The 18,078-nt window shown below is 49.8% G+C and overlaps 1 protein-coding gene across 1 annotated transcript in view; it reads left to right on the top strand.

The window, feature by feature from the left end:
• Positions 1-14,538: 14,538 nt before the first annotated feature.
• FGD2 (FYVE, RhoGEF and PH domain containing 2) overlaps positions 14,539-18,078 on the top strand; it is a 28,231-nt gene continuing 24,691 nt past the window's right edge. Inside the window, exons 1-2 of the mRNA XM_082662746.1 lie at positions 14,539-14,757; positions 17,722-17,953. Of these exons, the coding sequence (XP_082518872.1) occupies positions 14,690-14,757; positions 17,722-17,953 (300 nt within the window). The 5' untranslated portion in view covers positions 14,539-14,689. The remainder of the gene's footprint in view (positions 14,758-17,721; positions 17,954-18,078) is intronic.

Below are 18,078 nucleotides of genomic sequence, written 5' to 3'. Positions count from 1 at the left end.
TCACTGGGTCTGAAGGTTTTATTTAGTCCTTCAGTGTGAGCACACGCAAGCGTTCTGCTAGGCGCCGATAGTCTAGTCGTTAGGTAATAAAAACGAGTAATAACAGGCTCTTAAATCGCACTTATTTGTGCCACCTTTTGAAGTGCTTTGCAGCAAGATAACTAAAGTATGTTCCTCTCAGCAGCCCTGTGAGCAAGGTGTTTATTCCAGCACGTGCCCTGTTCATGTTTGTCACTGTGCCCATCCCCTGCAAGGACACCTAAAGCCTGCTAGTTGTGGAGGTGCTCAATAAAAGTTTCTGTTTCAACGGAAAGAAAGCAAGTATCCCAAGAGTCGGCAGGGACACAGCAATGGGTGACCTGATCCCTTTGTCTGTATTTATCCTGTGTTCGTTGTGAGAAAGTTCTTTAGAACAGACATCTGCCTTCTGACCCCTTAATCCGGGTTTGAAGTCTGCCCTTCCTGCCTCCCTTCCTGCCTCGCCCCCTGTAAAGCCACCTCCCGGCTGGCTACTCCTGACAACAAATACTCTGTACACTTTCCACATCTCAATCCTGTCAGTCCGCCTTCCTCACTTGCTCTCTCCCTCACGCTGGCCTCTCTAACCCAGGTTTGTTCTGGTCTGAGTCACTGGAAAGCCTCCTAGCCCTTTCATGTTACAGTGTTTGCCTCTTCAAACACAGCTTTCATCAAACCTACCTCCCACCCCCAGGAGCACTTTAATTGACTTCCTTTTGCCTGGATTCTGATTTAGCTTCCTTAACAGGGACCTTAAAGTCAGCTTCATCCACAGCCTCATCTAACGTTACAGCGCCTTACTAACTCCACCCGGAAGAGTGGGGTTACCTTCCTTCTGAAACTTCCTCACACAAACCTTCTCCTCCTCTGGGCTTTTCCTCCCCGTGTTTCTGCGGCTCTCTGTTTTTCCTTCTGAACCCCATAGTGTGTCCACCATTAGGCTTTTTACTCTGCCTTACCTAGTTATCTTACTTTTTGTGTGTAAAGCAGCTACATTGTGTTGCATTGTTTTGTATCTTTGCACCAACTATGGTGATATACATATAGTAAATGTTCAGTGAATTGTTTTTAAGTAATTGAACAGTTTAGCCCAAGAAATTAAACTAAAAATAGGTCAATTAAAGCTGTTAGATCTCTAGGGAATGAAGTGGAAGCAAATGCAAAACTGCCCTGTAGCTATGTTTCCACAACTCAGGGCTCATAGGGACAAAAAGCGGAAGAAAAAAAAAATCCTCACGATAAAAATATTACAAACCACTCAAAAACACATTCCATTACAAGAGTAAGTGCGCAAAACAGGAGGATTAATACTCGTGGGAACTTGATGTAATAAGCAATCTGAAAGAAACTTTAAGGGGAAAACGGTAGTTTTCAAATGAAGGCAAAGATAAAGAATAGAAAGTGCTGAAAAAAATAGAAAAGGACATTGTGAAAAAAGAAGACGTATATTTGGAAAGGAATCAAATAGCTCATCTAGAAATGAAAAGTATACTCACTGAAATGATTGAAAGAAAATCTTGCTCAGTATTCCCTCTACTGAGCAACCTGGCAGTATGTACTCAGAGCTATGAAGCAGTTAGCTCTGGGCTGGTTAGTGCCTCCCTGTGACTGCCTCCTCACAGGGCTTACCGTGCAGCACTGTGGCTGCCTGCTTTCCTGTCAGTCTCCTCATTAGACTGTAAGTTCTTGGAGTCCAGGGACTATCCTATTCATGGTTGGCACAGTGCCTGGCACGTGGTAGCCCACTAAATATTTGCTAGAAAATGAATGAGCAAATATACTTTTAACAGTTGTACAAAGTTATTTATGGTAGCACCACTTAAAGAATGAAAACTTGGACTTCCCTGGTGGCACAGTGGTTAAGAATCTGCCTGCCAATGCAGGGGACACGTGTTTGATCCCTGGTCCGGGAAGAACCCACATGCTGCGGAGCAACTGTGCCTGTGCGCCACAACTACTAAGCCTGCGCTCTAGAGCCTGTGAGCCGCAACTACTGAGCCCACTTGCTGCAACTACTGAAGCCCACGCACCTAGAGCCCGTGCTCCGTAACAGGAGAAGCCACTGCAAGGAGAAGACTGCACACCGCAACGAAGAGTAGCCCCCGGTCACCACAACTAGAGAAAGCCTGCACGCAGCAATGAAGATCCAATGCAGCCAAAAATAAATTTAAAAAAAAACAATGAAAACTTTAGGGGGCTTCCCTGGTGGCGCAGCAGTTAAGAATCCGCCTGCCAATTCAGGGGACATGGGTTTGAGCCCCGGTCCGGGAAGATCCCAAATGCCATGGAGCAACTAAGCCCACGCGCCACAGCTACTGAGCCTGTGCTCTAGAGCCCACGAGCCACAACTACTGAGCCCATGTACCACAGTTACTGAAGCCCGTGTGCCTAGAGTCCATGCTCTGCAACAAGAGAAGCCACCGCAATGAGAAGCCCGTGCACTGCAACAAAGAGTAGCCCCCACTCGCCACAACTAGATAAACCCCGCGCAACAAAGACCCAACGCAGCCAAAAAAATAAAGAAAGAAAATTAAAAAAAAAGAATGGGAACTTTAGGAAGACCCATATGCCCCAAAGTAGGATCAAACAAACAGTAGAGAATTAACAAGAAATATTACTCTTGGGAATTCCCTGGCGGTCCAGTGGTTAGGACTTGGTGCTTTCACTGTCGTGGCCCAGGTTCAGTCCCTGGTTGGGGAACTAAGATCCTGCAAGCCTCGCGGTGCAGCCAGGAAAAAAGAAAAAAAAAAGAAATAAAGAATACTGTTGAGAATTGCCAGGTATATAGATCACCAGTCCCCGGGATCCTGTGGGGAACTACTGTTACAATGAAAAGAGAGAATACAAAATAGTAAGTACCCATTGTTGCAACTAAGGTGACATCACACAAACCAGGTCAGGAAGGAACTTGAGGTGATGCCAAGGCCAGCATGAGAGTTCAGGCCTCACCTGGGGAAGCGCAGGTGTCAGAATTTATCCTGGTATAAAGAAGATGGGTTTGTCTGGATGCAGTCTCCCTGTTGACTAGTTCTGAGCAAGAACATTCTGGCTGCTGCCTCTGTTCACCTGCTTGCCTGGGGTAGGGGTGGGGAGCACTGGCCTTCCGTCTGTACTGAATTCCTGGGGTCCCATACTCACCTTAACTCAGGAATCACCTCTTGTCCTAATTAGGCTAAAAGAAGGTACATTATAACTGTCATCATCTCAGGAATTCTGGCATATCGTGCAGGTCACCAGATGTATTGGCATGCGAGATCACTAAGCCTTCTGGGAGAAACATGGAAGACAGCTAAGGGACCAATAGGTCCCAAGGCCTTGGGATGAAGCCTACAAGAGTGAAGACGGGGAAATGGGGCCTCTACACTCTGGGGAGACATGGTGTGTCACGGTGAGCACAGTACTCACTCCAGCGTCAGAAAGGATGAAATGCCTGCTTGGTGTTCTGCTCTATCGTCCTCCTCTTGGTGGAGAAAGGTGAGTCCATTTAAATCTCTTGTGCCCAATGTCTGTTTATCCTGAGAGGTGGGAAGAAGTTTTCTTCTCCTGCAGTGAAAATCAAACATTAATGGGCCATTGCCCCAAGTCTGGGTGAGTTTGGGGATTAAGACGATATCAAGACTTTTCATTCAGTGGAAGAATATTTAGCACTGAAAAGACATGAGCTATTGATATGGGCAATGACATGGGTGAGTCTCAAAAACATTATTCTAAGTGAAATAGTCCAGGCAAAAAAGAGCAAATGTTGTATGATTCCATTTATATGAAGTTGTAAAACAGGCAAAATTAATCTGTGGGGATAAAAATCAGAACAGTGGTTACCTATGGAAGAATGACTGGAAAGAGGCATGAGGAACTTTCTGGGAGGAATAAAAGCATTCTTCATCTTGACTAGGGTGGTAGTTATGTGAGTAGGTATACTAGTAAAAGCTCACCAAACTGTACTCTTAAAATCTGGGCATTTTCTTGTAAGACCGTTATTCCTTAATTAAGGAAGAAATATTTCAGGACTAAGATTCTTGTTTCCTTTTAGTGGGTATCTAAGGGTTTTAAAGGGTCAAAATGTCTATTGCACACATTCATGTGAATTCTTACATAACTAGAAAAACAAAACTATTCCCTTCTCCACTGCTTCCCTATCAGCCTGTGGCAGAGGCTGTATCCTTATGTGCAGTGGTGTGCTGGTAAGTGTTTAATAACTGGCTTTCTAGGAAAAGAAAAGCCCTGATTCGTAGCACTTGCTGATTCACGTAATGTAAATATTCTCACCATGGCTGATTTCATGCTGCTAGTGAGATGTCACTGAGCACAGACTTGGGAAGAAATGGGTACAGTTGACTTTCGCAAGCCAGTAGGAGCCAGCTCCAGCACACCCCTGCGGCAAGCCTTTATTGCAAAGCTTCCGGGGAGTCTTGGCGGAGCTGAGGGAGCAGCTGTTAAGCGGTGTGAGGCTCTGAGGTGAGCAGCCATTTCCTATTAGCTTGAACGTGAAGGATGGCAGGAAGGAAGGGACACTGCTCTCAAGTGGTCGTGTAAATACAACCCCGTTGTAAGAGGGGTCAGCCTTGCAAGATATGGCAGTTCAGCAGCTGTATAACTGGGGTTAGCAATCTGCTGGCAGCATTTGGATTTTCAAGTGAAAATATGGGTTATTTCGTTTAAAATTCCTGAATTCTCTTGGGGAGAACAAAGAGCAAAATCCTGTACCAGGGAGACGCAAGAGGGAAGAGATATGGGAACATATGTATATGTATAACTGATTCACTTTCTTATAAAGCAGAAACTAACACACCATTGTAAAGCAATTATACCCCAATAAAGATGTTAAAAAAAAAAAAAATCCAGTACCAGAGGGCCTGCACTCCCTCCTGACAAGAACAGGTTGTAACAGGATAAAAGCTGCCCCCGTGAGAAGGGCATGGATTCTCCACCCATCTCTGCATCTCAGCAACACACCTGCTGCAACCAGGGGTTTGCCTACATGGCTCTAGTTGGAATTTGAGTTTCTAAATCCTGGTTTAGATTGTGTAGTCTCTAAGAATTAGTTTGGTTTCTGGTAGAACAGTGTGTGTGTGTGTGTGTGTGTGTGTGTGTGTGTGTGTGTAGACTGTTACCTGCTGGGTGAGCTGAAGAATATCCATGCACAGCTACAATCCTCCCAGTTGGAGGAACCAGACTTGGCATCTTAGGGTACTCACGTTCACTCTGGGTGCTCTTGAGACACCAACGGACAACAGAACCTGGCCAGGGCATTGCCTGGACCCCTGATTCCCAGTTCTCGCTGAACATTAGAATCACTAAAGGAGTTTAAAAAAAAAAAAAAAAAAAAAACTCAGCCTAGACAGTTGACTAAGAATCTCTGGGGATAGAGTTTGGAAACCAAAATGTTTTAGGGAAGTTCTACAGATGATCCCAATATGTTTTTTGGATTTTTTGTTTTTGTTTTTGTTTTTTTTAATGAAGGCACCAGTTAAAGGTGCTTTTTCCTTGGACCAAAGGAAGAGTCAGATGTAGCATCCAGCTTAAGTTCTCTTTCCTCCTCAGGTTGTAGTTTCCAGTCCTTCCTATAAGAAAGGGGCAGGACAGTGAGAGAGGTGTGGCTTGCTCACCCCCACCGCTTCTAGGGACCAGGTAGAAGTTGCATCTCGTTCAGAAGACTAGGGCCAGGGTTCCAGCAGGGACTAGAGGCAGAATGAACTTTGGCTCGCAGTGAAGCTGGGTGCCCTGTGGGAGTTCAGAAGGGACAGAAAGTAAAAATGCCCCTTGAGTCCTTCAACCAATATTTATTGAGCACCTACTATGTGCCAAGCATTGTTGCAGTTACTGGAGATATAGCAGTAAGCAAAATAGACAAAAATGCCTGCTTCATGGAGCTGGCATTCTAATGGGGGAGACAATAAACATAATAAAGAAATCAGTATATGAGAAAGAGATAAGTGAGAAAAATAAAGCAGAGGAGGGGGACTGGAAATATGTAGTGGTATTACAATTTGGGGAGTATATGGGGGTGAGGAAAGCCCTTGGTGAGAAGCTAACACTTAAGCAAAGATTTAAAGGAGGCGAGAGGGTGAGCCAGGCGGGTATATGGCAGAAGAGAGTTCTAGATCGAAGGAATGGCACATGCAAAGACCCTGAGGTGAGAGTTTGTCTGGTAGGTTGGAGGGCAGAGAGGAGGTCAAGTCCCTAGAGCAGAGTGAGGAGGGATAGTGGTGGAATTGAGGTCAGGGAGTTGGGCCTTGTAGGCCATTGTCTGTGGACTTGGCTATGACACCCAATGACACATAAATTGGAGAGATCCCTAATGTAGACCAGACAAAGGTGGCCCTTGAAAAGTGTGGGGAAACTGAGGCTAGAGTCACGGACATTCAGTCATCTTTCTTTCTGATTTGCCCTATGGGGGACTGGGACTGTGATGGGGGGGTCACTGAACCCTGAGATGGGTGGAAAACTGCAGAGTGTATGTATGTGTCACCCTGAGGGGCTGGGGCTTGGGGGAGGAGGCGGGACAGGGCTGGGGCTTGTTGGAACCTGGTCAAGGTGGAGGGCAGACGATGGAGGAAAGAGAACCCTACACTCTTCCACGACGCCTTCCTACATGCTCAGAGTGTCCTACTCCCTATTCAGGAAAGATTTGTGGAGGGCCTGCTATGTGGCAGGCACTGTGCTAACTTCTGGGACACAGAGACACATAAGCCAAGGTCCTGTCCCCTCAGGGTCTTGTAAAGTCTACAGCCTCTGGCACGATTTTAAGAGTGTCATTTGTCACATTCCCTCACGTTCCTAGCACTGGGGCCGTTTGCTGAAAGGAAAGAATGAAGAGAGAATCCTGGTGGGAAGAAAGAAGGAATCATGCAGCTCTTTGATGGGAGCAATGGATTTTAGTGGTTCGTTATGTAACAGTTCTCCCAGAAGTATGCAAAAGAGGAGCTCTGCGACAGAGAAGATGCGCTGATGGTGGATCTCCGGCGAGTGGAGAATAACTCCTGCTGGCGTGTGGGGAGATGGGCAGCAGTAGCTCAGGCGGGGAAGTGCTCATGGGAGAAAGGTCACCGGTGGGCAGGGCAGCTGGCTGTGCGGAAACAATCTGTTCTTTCTCCACTCGAAACCTGTCGATTCTCTCCAAGCTGCTCATGTTTCTCCAGCAGGCCTCAAGAAAGGCCCACAGCTGTTTGAAGATAAAAGGAGCCTGACCTAGGGTGTGAGGCCCCACCTGCTGGCCGTGTGCTCTGAGAAGCCGCCGCCTAGCACCATTCCTGGGCTTGGGCCTTCCCTTGCTGGCTCCCATCTGGCGCCTCCCTGCCCGGTCCCCGTTCCGGGGGTGTGGACGTAGCTCGGCCTCCTGCGTGTTCCCTGTTAGGCCAGCCCTGCTGCTGCTTCACCCACCTGGCTGGCTTCTCATTCCGGCTTTCCCAGGACACCACCCTAGGTCCCACCTGAGGCCAGCTTCTGGTGACCTTGAGGCCGTCTTGAATAGCAGGACGGGGCCAGGGCCTGCCACAAGGGTGGCCCAATCCCTGAGAGTACCAAGTCTGAAACTAGATCATTCACACGCCGAAGAAGAAGAAAGAGTTGTTTATGTTCCTCACTGACGTCCTCCTGGCCACCCACGTCAGGACTGATACGTTTGCTGTCTTGTCTTTCAGGCCTCTGCACCCCTAGAACGGACCTTCCCCTGGCTCACGTGGAGGGAGGTTGATTTTGCCACCCTGTGTTCCTCAAGGCGCTGATGGGCTCTGAATAATCACACCCCACGGACTGACAGTACAAATTAGGAACACCCAGAGCACAAAGGGGCAGGGGGCACACAGAAGGGGAAATACGGGAAGCTTCCTGGGAAGGTGAACAGCAGGAAGCAGGGCTGCCTGAGCCTGGCACCCAGGCCTGCTGATGGGCAGCCGGCAGCACCAAGCTCTCCCAGAAGATAGGAAGATAAATGCCAGAGGGACTGAACGGGAAAATGCTGGCTGTTTGGAGGAGGGGACAGAGGAGACTAGTCTATGAGGGAGGCAAGCTTTTTTCATCTCTCCTCCTCCAAGCCAGGGACTGCTGAGGAAAGCCCACCCCTCCACTGGCACTGGTGGTGTGGCCTCTGCTCATCGCATGACTACCCAGACAGCCCACACCCCCAACCCCGTCAGGGCCTCCCCAAGCCTCGAGCCTCCTAGGGGCTAGAAGACTGAGGGGGAGGGGGAGGCTGCGAGGGGAGGAGCGGCAAGGGCTGCACCAGACACTGGAGCAGGTTTCAGCCAGCTGCCGGCATCTCCCCTGGATCCGCGTCATCCCTCACTCACAGGCCTGTCTGTCACAGGCCATTAAGTTCTTGGCAGGTGCTATGTTAGGCTGAGGCTGCAGGCCAGGCTGGGGGCAAGGGGGTCTCAGGGAACAAGCCAGCCTGTCCTCTCTGGGCCTTGGCTCACTGGGGATACCTGCTCCTCTGGGGAGTCCTCACTCTCCCCTGAAAAAGCCACACCCTCACACACCCCTGGAGATCACACATATGTCTCTCTCTCTCTCTCTCTCTCTCTCTCTCTCTCACACACACACACACACACACACACACACACACACACACACACACACACACACACACACACACACACACACACACACAACATCCAGGTCCCAAATGGTGACATTTCGTCCCTGGCAGCCCCTAAATGCCCTCTGCTGCCCCAGGGCTGCCAGTGAGAGGCCCTTTGGGTGCCCCTAGTCTGCACACAGAGCCCCATTTGCATCCCAGGGCAGAGCTTTCTTGCCAGCCAGCCAGCTTGTCTGCCATGTGACTGCCCAGCCCTACAGTTCCTGCTTGGGCATCCCTCCCTCTTTCCCTCTGTCTGGGCTGCAGGAACTGAGCTCGTCCATCCTCCTTAAGGCTTGAAAGCAGAACTAAGAGAAGAGAAAGCACGAGGCTTATCTATGCCAAGGACCCCAAAAGCCCTGAAATGGATGCCACCACTCAGAGAGAGATGTGTTCACGACCATTGAATCAGGGCCTACTCTGCATAAATAAAATTCAGTTCATGTGAAAGCACCTCAGCTCAGCAGACAAAGCCTGCCAGGGACAGGCTCCTGGGGCCCCCTCAGCCCATGTCCTGCCATTCCCCAGTCCCTAGACACTCCAATGTGCTGGACTCCCTGCCCTTATTCCTAGTCTCTCCCTGGTCTCTCAAGCCCATACCACTTCCTTCTGCTTTGAATGCCTTTTCCCACCTTCTCAACCTGGAGAGTTTACTCATCCTTCATCCTTCAGGCTGCCTCTGCTAGGAAGCCTTCCTTGATAGCACCCTCTGCTCTCTGCAGACTTCAGTGCCCCTTCTTTGGGTGTTCACAGCTTCCCTGTTCAAAGCATTTCCCACATTGTATTTCAGTTGTTAACAGGCCCATCTTCCTCCTTAGACTATTAGCTAAGGGGCAGGGGACAGTGTTTAATCCATAACCTCTACCATAGGGCTGACACATAGTAGATGCTCAAGAAATACTTGCCAACTGAATGCATGACTTAATGAATGGGGCAGAAGAGATCCAAGTAAACAGAGAAGAACACCAGGTCTCTGAGGAGGGAAAGGAATGCCAACGGTAGATATCAAGGAAGGCTTCCTGGAGGAAGTAAATAAGCTGTTGACAGGGTGGAGACATTCCAGGCAAAAGGAACTGATTAGTCGGGGTGGGGGGGTGCAGGGAGCCATAGAAAAGGTCTTCTGTCAGGAATAACATTCACTGAGCACCTTCTCTGTACCAGGCCTTACTCTAAACCCTTACACATGGTATTATTTAATCTTCACAACAACCATAGGAGATTGGCACTGTAATTATCCCCATTTCACAGATGAAGAAAGTGAAGTTCAGTTACTGGCCCAAGGAGTTTAGGTCAGATTTGATGAGAGAAGCAGAACAACCAGAAGTGATACAGAATATGGGATTTGACCTTATGCAATGGGGCAGCTACTTAAAGAATTGATGCTTCTGAGTCTAAAATCCTCATGGCAGGCAGTGAGGAAGGGAAGATGGATGTGAAATTGGGGAGAACAAGAAGGAACTGAACCATTGAGGAAGGGCTGGGACTCTGGAGGATGAACAGGCAGCCACGCCGAGACAACTTCGGTGACACAAGTGACCTGCAGAAGAAGTTGGCACCCTTTGTCCTGTAGCTAAACACATACCCGGCCTAGGACTAGACAAGCTGAAGGAGGTCGGCAGAGAACCCACAGATCTGCATCAACACGCGTGAACTGCAACACCGCAGGAGCCCTGCACCAACCACAGGAGCAAGCACGGCTGCTGCGTCTGCCCCTGCCACCATGGTCAGCTTGCAGGAAAGGGAATTCTGGAACTGTGGTTCAGCTTAGCTCAGCTGACACAGCCCAGAGCTACCACTCAAGGTCCCAACCCAGACCTACATGTGTATAAGGAAGAAATGGCTGGGAAGTTGATCAGAGCCAAACCAGGGGGTCTTGGCAGCACTCCAAGGAATTTGGGATTCCTTCTGTGGGATAACAGTGCTGATTTTCGAGACTGTGTGTTGAGTTGGAAGCAAAGGTGGGACATGCCCCTGGTGATGTCCTGAAGGTGTTGGGCATATTCAGGTTGGGGTGGGAGACAGGAAGAGATGCCTGTGGAACCCTGAGATAGATTCTGAATTGAGTGGAAGAGGCTGTGTGTAAATGAGGGAACCAGAAGCTGAGCCTTGGGTGGTGCCTACAGGCGAGAAGCAAGTCAGGCAGAAAGGCTGACAGAACTGTGAGGGCCGAGGTCAGGGAGGTGGGAGGACCAGGGAAGCAGAGCCCTGGAAGACATTTTTTTGGGTGTGGGCATCTTGGCCCTCCTTCTTGGGCAGATGTAGCTCTGATGGTGCCTGTGCCATGTTTGGAGTTGGGCATTTAGTGTGGCCTCCTGCTGGTGCCCCTACCCACTCTCCCCCACCTCTGTGAGGGGCAGGTCCAGATGCTGCTCTGGAAGCCCAAGGTGCTGGCAGCTGAGGGGTGAGATAAGCCTCTGGGCCCAGGGTGTGATGTTTGTCCATCCTGCATGCCTTCTGAGGCCCCACTGGGTGCAGGACACTGGGCTTGGCTGGGGACCAGCCAGGAAGCATGGGCACCTGGGCCCTGCAAGCCGGAAGCTAGCGTACAGTCTGGTGGGAGGCAGAGGAGGAAACTGGGCCCTGCAGTGGAGGAGAGAGGAGCACGAAGGAGGGAGGTCTCCCCAGACTTGGGAAGAATACAGGAAGAAGTGGCATTTAAAGACGAATCCGATCAAGCCCCTAGATCTAATCACATTGACAGGAAATCCAGGGGCCAGCTCTGCAGTCAGCAGACTGTGGGACCTGTAGGGCCAGGAACCCAGTGTCCTCATAGCCATATTGTGTGGGAAAACAGAAAGAACAAGTTGAACCTGTGGATGAAAAGTGAGTTAATAGACAGAGCAGCCCATTGTAACATGTGGACCTTATTTGGATCCTGATTTTTTTAAAAAATGGTGATCGGTTAGTTTGCTCAGGCTGCCATAACAAAATACCATAGACTGGGAAGCTTAAAAACAACAGAAATTTATTTCTCACAGTTCTGGAGGCTTGAAGTCCCTGATCAAGGTGTGGCAGGGTTCTGTTTCTGGTGAGGACTCTCTTCCTAGCTTGTAGACGGCCACTTAGTCTCAGGTGCCCTTTCCTTGGAGTGTGCAGGGGTGTGTGTTGGGGGGTGGTGTGGAGAGAGAGATCTCTTGCCCGTCTTAGAAGGCCACCAACCCTATCAGATTAGGGCCTCACTCTTATGACCTCATTTAGCCTTAATTACCTCCTAAAGGACCTCTTTCCAAATTCAGCCACAATGGAGATTAGGGCTTCAATATGTGAATTCGGAGGGACACAGTTCAGTTCATAGCAGATGACATTTATGAAGCATTGGCACTTTGCTGACTGGGTATTTGATTATATTGAGGAATTACTGCTAAATATCTCTTGGGGTATGATAATGGTAAAGTGTTTCACATATATACACATACATGTATATATAATATATATGTATGCATGTATAGAATAATATTAGCATTATATGTACTGTGATATGTACACAGTACATTATATGTACATTATGTGTACATTTTTGCACACAGGAGTATATATATTTCCTTATTATTTATTTCTTTATTTATTTCATTTATTTATTTTTGGCTGCATTGGGTCTCCTTTCCATCCCGGCCTCCAGTTTACACTCAGGAGGGCAATCCTTTTTCCTAGCTCCTATCATATCTTTTTGGAGATATTCTACAGACAACACACAAATGTATGTGCAAAACTACCTTCCTTTTTTTTTCTGTAAAATATAAATGGTAGCGTATAATGTTGTTCTGCATCTTATTTCTCTTTTTTCTACTTTATCTTTAAAATCATGTCAGATTAGTGCATAAAATTTCATACTGTGGGGCTTCCCTGGTGGCGCAGTGGTTGAGAGTTCGCCTGCCGATGCAGGGGACACGCGTTCGTGCCCTGGTCCGGGAAGATCCCACATGCCACGGAGCGGCTGAGCCCGTGAGCCGTGGCCGCTGAGCCTGCGCGTCCGGAGCCTGTGCTCCGCAACGGGAGAGGCCACAACAGTGAGAGGCCCGCGTACCGCCAAAAAAAAAAAAAAAAATTCATACTGTGTAATGGCTCTACTGTATAAACGTACCGTAAATTCATGTAACGTTTAAGTTGCTGCCAATTTATGTGCTATCATAACCAAGGCTACACTGAATACTTTGTAGACCTAACATTTTTGCACACAGGAAGAAATATATTTGTATAGGCAACAGGAAGAAATGAGAACGCTGGATCAAAGTGCATGTGCATTTAAAATTTTTTTAAATTAATTAATTAATTTTATTTTTGGCTGCGTTGGGTCTTTGTTGCCGTGTGCGGGCTTTCTTTAGTCGCGGTAAGCGGGAGCTACTCTTCGTTGTGGTGTGCCGGCTTCTCATTGCGGCGGCTTCTCTTGTTGCAGAGCACGGGCTCTAGGCACGCGGGCTTCAGAAGTTGTGGCTCGTGGGCTCTAGAGCGCAGGCTCAGTAGTTGTGGCACACGGACTTAGTTGCTCCGCGGCATGTGGGATCTTCCCGGACCAGGGCTTGAACCCATGTCCCCTGCATTGGCAGGCGGATTCTTAACCACTGTGCCACGAGGGAAGCCTCCTTATTTTTTAGATATGCACCAAAATATTTGTGGGTGAAATCATCTGATTTGCTTCAGAATGGTCTGGGAAGGGGAAGTGAATGTGACTATAGATGGAGCCGGGCTGACCATGAGCTGATGGTTGTTTGTTGGGTCTGGGTCATGAGTTCATGGGGGTGCATCGTATTATTCTACTTTTGCATATGTTCTAAATTCTCCATAACAAAAAGTATAAACAAAAAGTGAGGAGGATGATTGTGATTTAGGGTTGGGGGGAGAAGCCAGGCATCTGCTAGAAGAAATTGCTCAGGCAGAGCTCTGAGGGAGTGAGGCTTTTGGGTGTGTGAGGCCCCAGTATTTCACAGGCACTGGAGCGTGAAGCTGTGCCAGGTGCTTCGGGTACCAAGATGACTGAGGCTCAGTCCCTACCCTCCAGGACAAAGACCAGTCTCAATGGAGGGCCCCGGCTCAGGGCAAGCGAGACCAGAACCCAGTGGGAGAGCCCTGAAGGGCCTGTGAAGCTTGAATAAGGGGAACAGAAGCAGTTATCATTGTTCTGGAAGTGCTGGGAGACCAAGTGGTAAAAGGAGGCATCAGGCAGAGACCACCCAGTGTGCTAGGAACAGGGAAGCCTGAGGATGGAGCATCAAGAATGTGATCATCCAGGCTCCCAACCAAATCTTTGCTGGAATTGTAGGAAACTGACCTTCGCTTTAGAAATCTGACTTCTTTTTGCGTTCTTACTAGGTGACTTTGGGCAAGTTACTTAAACCCTCTGATCCTCAGTTTTTTCTTCTGTAAAATGGGGATCGTAATAGGGCCCACCCCATAAGGTTGCTGTGGTATTAAATGAGAAAATATTTCTAAACTACTGAAAAGAGTTTGTGTTAGTTATTATTATCATCAGAGTTTCAGGGAGGAAGTTACCTTCCCTTGGGGCAAGAAGGTGGAGACATCAGTTATTAAAATGAGAGAACCCCAGTGGGGAGGTGGGAACACCATATTACTCTTCTCTGCCAGCCCCTAATAGGTTTGTGATTTATTTTTAATTTAAAAAGCTGTTTTCTTACAGTGGTGAGCAGGGTCAGATGCAGAAAAGAAGTTGTAGAGAAAGGACCAAATAAAATCCACTGGACCTTGTGAGAAGGTGTGGTTGGCCAGAGTGGTGAGTGTCTCAGGCCAAGAGCCCAGTTCCAGAAACTCCCTCTAGGCCCCCGTTGCCCTCTTGGGGTGGCTTCTGGAACAGGGGGTCTACAGGAGTGAAAGGTCAGGCCCCGTGGGGGTGGGGTGGGGCCCAAGCAGGCTCCTCCCTCTGTAGGGAGCACCCGCCTTTCCCCTTCAAGGCTGTGGCTCTGGGACCACTTCCTCTTTCCTCACTCTGAAGCAGGGAGCAGGCCTGCTGAGGCCTCAGGAAGAACGGGACTCCAGGATGCCTTAGCACACCTGTGACCTCAGGTGGGGGTGGCTGAGTGTGCTGGTTGGAGACCTCTCTCCCTGCTTCAGGGGTAGCTGAGGACCACCTTGGAGGCCTGCAGGATGGAGGGGGCGAGTAAGGAGAAGCTGTCATCTGTGTCCAGTCTGGTGACTGCGTTTGAAAATAGCAGGTACGGGGTAGTGGAGGTGGGAAGGGTCACCTTGGCCAACTGGCAGTCTCCCTCGAGCTCCTCTGCCCACCCCTGGGCCCTTGGGCAGCCCAGACCCTCCCAGTCTCCAGGCTAAGGAGCAGGGCTGGGGCCACCTTGGACCCTCACAGTGAGCAGTTCTGTCTCTGGGCCCTGTCCTGCACACGTCCTATTGTCTGGGCAGTGCCCACGTCCCTCGGCCATGGGTTCCTTAGAGCATGGGAGAGTGTTGTTGGGGCACCAGGCCTGCGCAGGGGTGAGAGCATGTGTGTTAATGTGTTGGGGAGAGTCCAGACGTGTGTGTAATTATGAGTGAGCGTGGGTGGACCAGATGCCGTGTTTGGGCTGCAGAACTCCACCCGTTGTCTCTCCAGCAGAAATAATAGCTAATACTTATCAAGTGCTTACTCCCTATGAGTAGGATAACCATACAATTTATCATTCAGACCAGGACACAATGGAAACTGAATGCCATTAAATTTTTTTGGTGGGAGGGAGGGGACAATAGGAAAGGTTGAGACTGTCACAGGCAAACTGGGATATGTGGTCAGCCTACCTATAGGGTACTGTTCTAAGTGCGTTTGCTACTTATTTCATTTAATCATCTAACAGCCTATTAGGGGTAGGTTCCATCTCTATACCCATCTTACAGATGAGAAAGGGGAGGCACAGAGAGGTGGGGAGGCTTTAAGTGCTTTAAGTTCATGGGCAAGGAGCAATGCAGGGGCTTCCATCTGAAGGGAAAAGCCTGACCTGGATGTGTAGAGGTCACTGTGTGTCTGTATGTGACATTAATCCATTCTGCAGGCATTTCTTAAGCCCAGGACTGTGTTAGGGATTGTGACTGTTGTAAGTAGGGTTCTCTGGAAATAGACTCCGGGGTAGAGATTTGCTTCAGGAAATTTGCTGGGGAGGCTTTGGGGAACAATACCTGTGTGGGTGAGGGAGGCAGCTTTGGGCACAGGGAGAGGTTGAACTGCCGAGCACTTGCCACAGAGGCTGCAGCCCGTCCCAGAGAGCTCTGGAGCTGGAGGCCTTTCAGGCTGTTCCAGATGAGGCAAAGGGCTAGGTCTTTGTACCCTCACATGGACTAGTCATTGGATGTGGACCTTAGATGAGGTAGCTCTCTTCCAGAGAGGGCAATTCCCAGGGAGGGACCCAGTCAATAACCTGTCAGCCACCATACCACCAGAAGCTAGGGGAAGAGTGCCTCAGTGCTGAGGGGGTGTGGGTGGCACAGCACAGCATCGCACAGGAACTGTATCAGATGCAGGAGCCTAAAGAATGATCCCTGCCCGGAGGACTTCTGTCTTTGGTGCTAAGCTCATGGAATGACCATGATGCCAGGTCATGGGCAATAGATATCCTGGGAGGGGCCTTGACGCTCAGAGCAGGCAAAGCCTCCTGTGGGCTTCATGGTGGAGGCAGCATAGACGTGGACCTAGAAGGGCAGTTCAGCTTCCTGAGCGGGTGACCTGACCCTGCTTCTCCCAGAGGGCTTTGCCGGGCACGTTCTGTTCAGCACCGAGGACAGCTCTAGGCAGCACCTTCCTGGACCACCACCTCACTCAACACGCCAGGTGTGCCCAGTGGAGACCCTCAGCATGTGTGCTCTGCCTAGGCAGCACTTCTAGCAGGAGGAGGCAGCCCTCAGAACATTTGGGGTCAGAGGAGGTCTTGTCGGGAGGATGAGAGTCACCTCTTACTGTGTGAGGGGACCCATGCCAGCTGCCTTGGCCTGAGCTTTCTTGTGAGGTACTTCCTTTCAGTGCCTTAACTGATCTGAAACTGAGGGGTGAAGAGGAAACAGAAGCTGGCCTGGGCACTTGGGGAGAAATGCAGAAGCTGAAACCAAATGTAGAACAGAAAGCCTGAGACTCAGCTAATTCCGTGAGCTGCAGACCAGACCAGTGCACTGAGGAACCGTGGTGTACTGGAGTGCCAGAGAGGAGCCATGGGGGACTGGGTCCCAATCCTCTCTCTGCCACCAACCAGGGTGTGACATGGGGCAGGTCACGTTGACTCTCTGCACCCGTTTCTCCTTGACTCACATGCGGAGGGGCAGTTTAAGGCTCAGGCTCGGGAGCCAGCCTGCCTGATCTGAATCCCACCTCTGCCCCCCTCTTGCTGCAAGATCCTCTCTTTTCCTAGCTGCAGAATAGGGGTAATGAGAAACTTCCTCACAGAGTTTTGAAGATTTTGTACCTGTCTGGTCCTCCATTCCCCAGCCTGCCTTTCTTATAAGGGTGCCACCCTGTGCTGTCACCACAAGCCCTTCCACACCAAAGGGAATGGGTCCCAGCCCAAGTCGTTGGATATATTCCTTGATGGTGGCCTCTGTTATCTAAAGAACTTAACTGGCCTACAAATCCAATAGGTAGGATAACAAAGCCACACTACAAAAGCTCATCCCTGGAGGGAGAGGGAAACTGATCCCAGGCTGGCTTTTCCCACCACTAGAGGTGTGCAGGGCGTAGCTCACACTGAAAAGCCCCAGCCTTATCAGCTCTGCCCTCCCTTTAGAGTGTTCCATGGCTCCCACCTTCCCTCGATATATCAGTTACTAGGATTTTAGGGGATTTCCTGCTTACAGAGACTTAAAACCAGGGGTGAGGTCCACAGGCGAGGTGATCTGGGAGGGCACTTAAAACCCTCTATGTGCAAAAAGAAGGGTTCCTAGCTGCATTTTAAACAAGGAAGTGTGTTGTTCCCCGGAAAACAAGACACAGTCTACACTGACTCATTTTGAAGACTGGAGTTCCCTCCAAGAGAGGTGTTGGGGAGGGAAGTAGAAGTCTCAGTGAGTTCTTCCTGTGCACCAGGTACTCAGAGGCCAGTGAACATCTGTGATTTGCATTAATTGCCCCCAAATCCCCACCAGAGAGGTGCTATTCTTCTCCCTACTCTACAGGCTGGAAACCCTCAGGTCTGCTGTCTTCTCCTCAGGACCCCGGGAGCAGCACCTGGAGTCCACGGCCTGGAGGCTGGGCATCACCACCCTGGGTGCAGGCCTCCTTCACCCACAGGGCCATGGGATAAGCCCACCGTGGAGGAGGCCGTGGACTCCGGGCCCAGGACGATCAGCAGGAGGTATCTGAGCTCCCTGAAGAACAAGCTGTCCAGCAGGGACTGGAGGAAATTTTGCCACGCTAGGACCTGCCCTGGCCCCGGGACACAGGTGCCTGAGGGGCAGAAGTGGGGAGCTGGGTGGGGGCCCCTCCACTGACCTCCTTCCCACACATTCTCTCCCAGCCAGAGCCAGCACTTCCCCAGGTGGGGTCTTGTGTGACCAGAGATCAGCTG

Source organism: Grampus griseus, assembly GCF_964374135.1.
Source record: "Grampus griseus genome assembly, chromosome: 10".
Taxonomy (NCBI): domain Eukaryota; kingdom Metazoa; phylum Chordata; class Mammalia; order Artiodactyla; family Delphinidae; genus Grampus; species Grampus griseus.
This window is presented reverse-complemented; position numbering and strand designations above follow the sequence as displayed.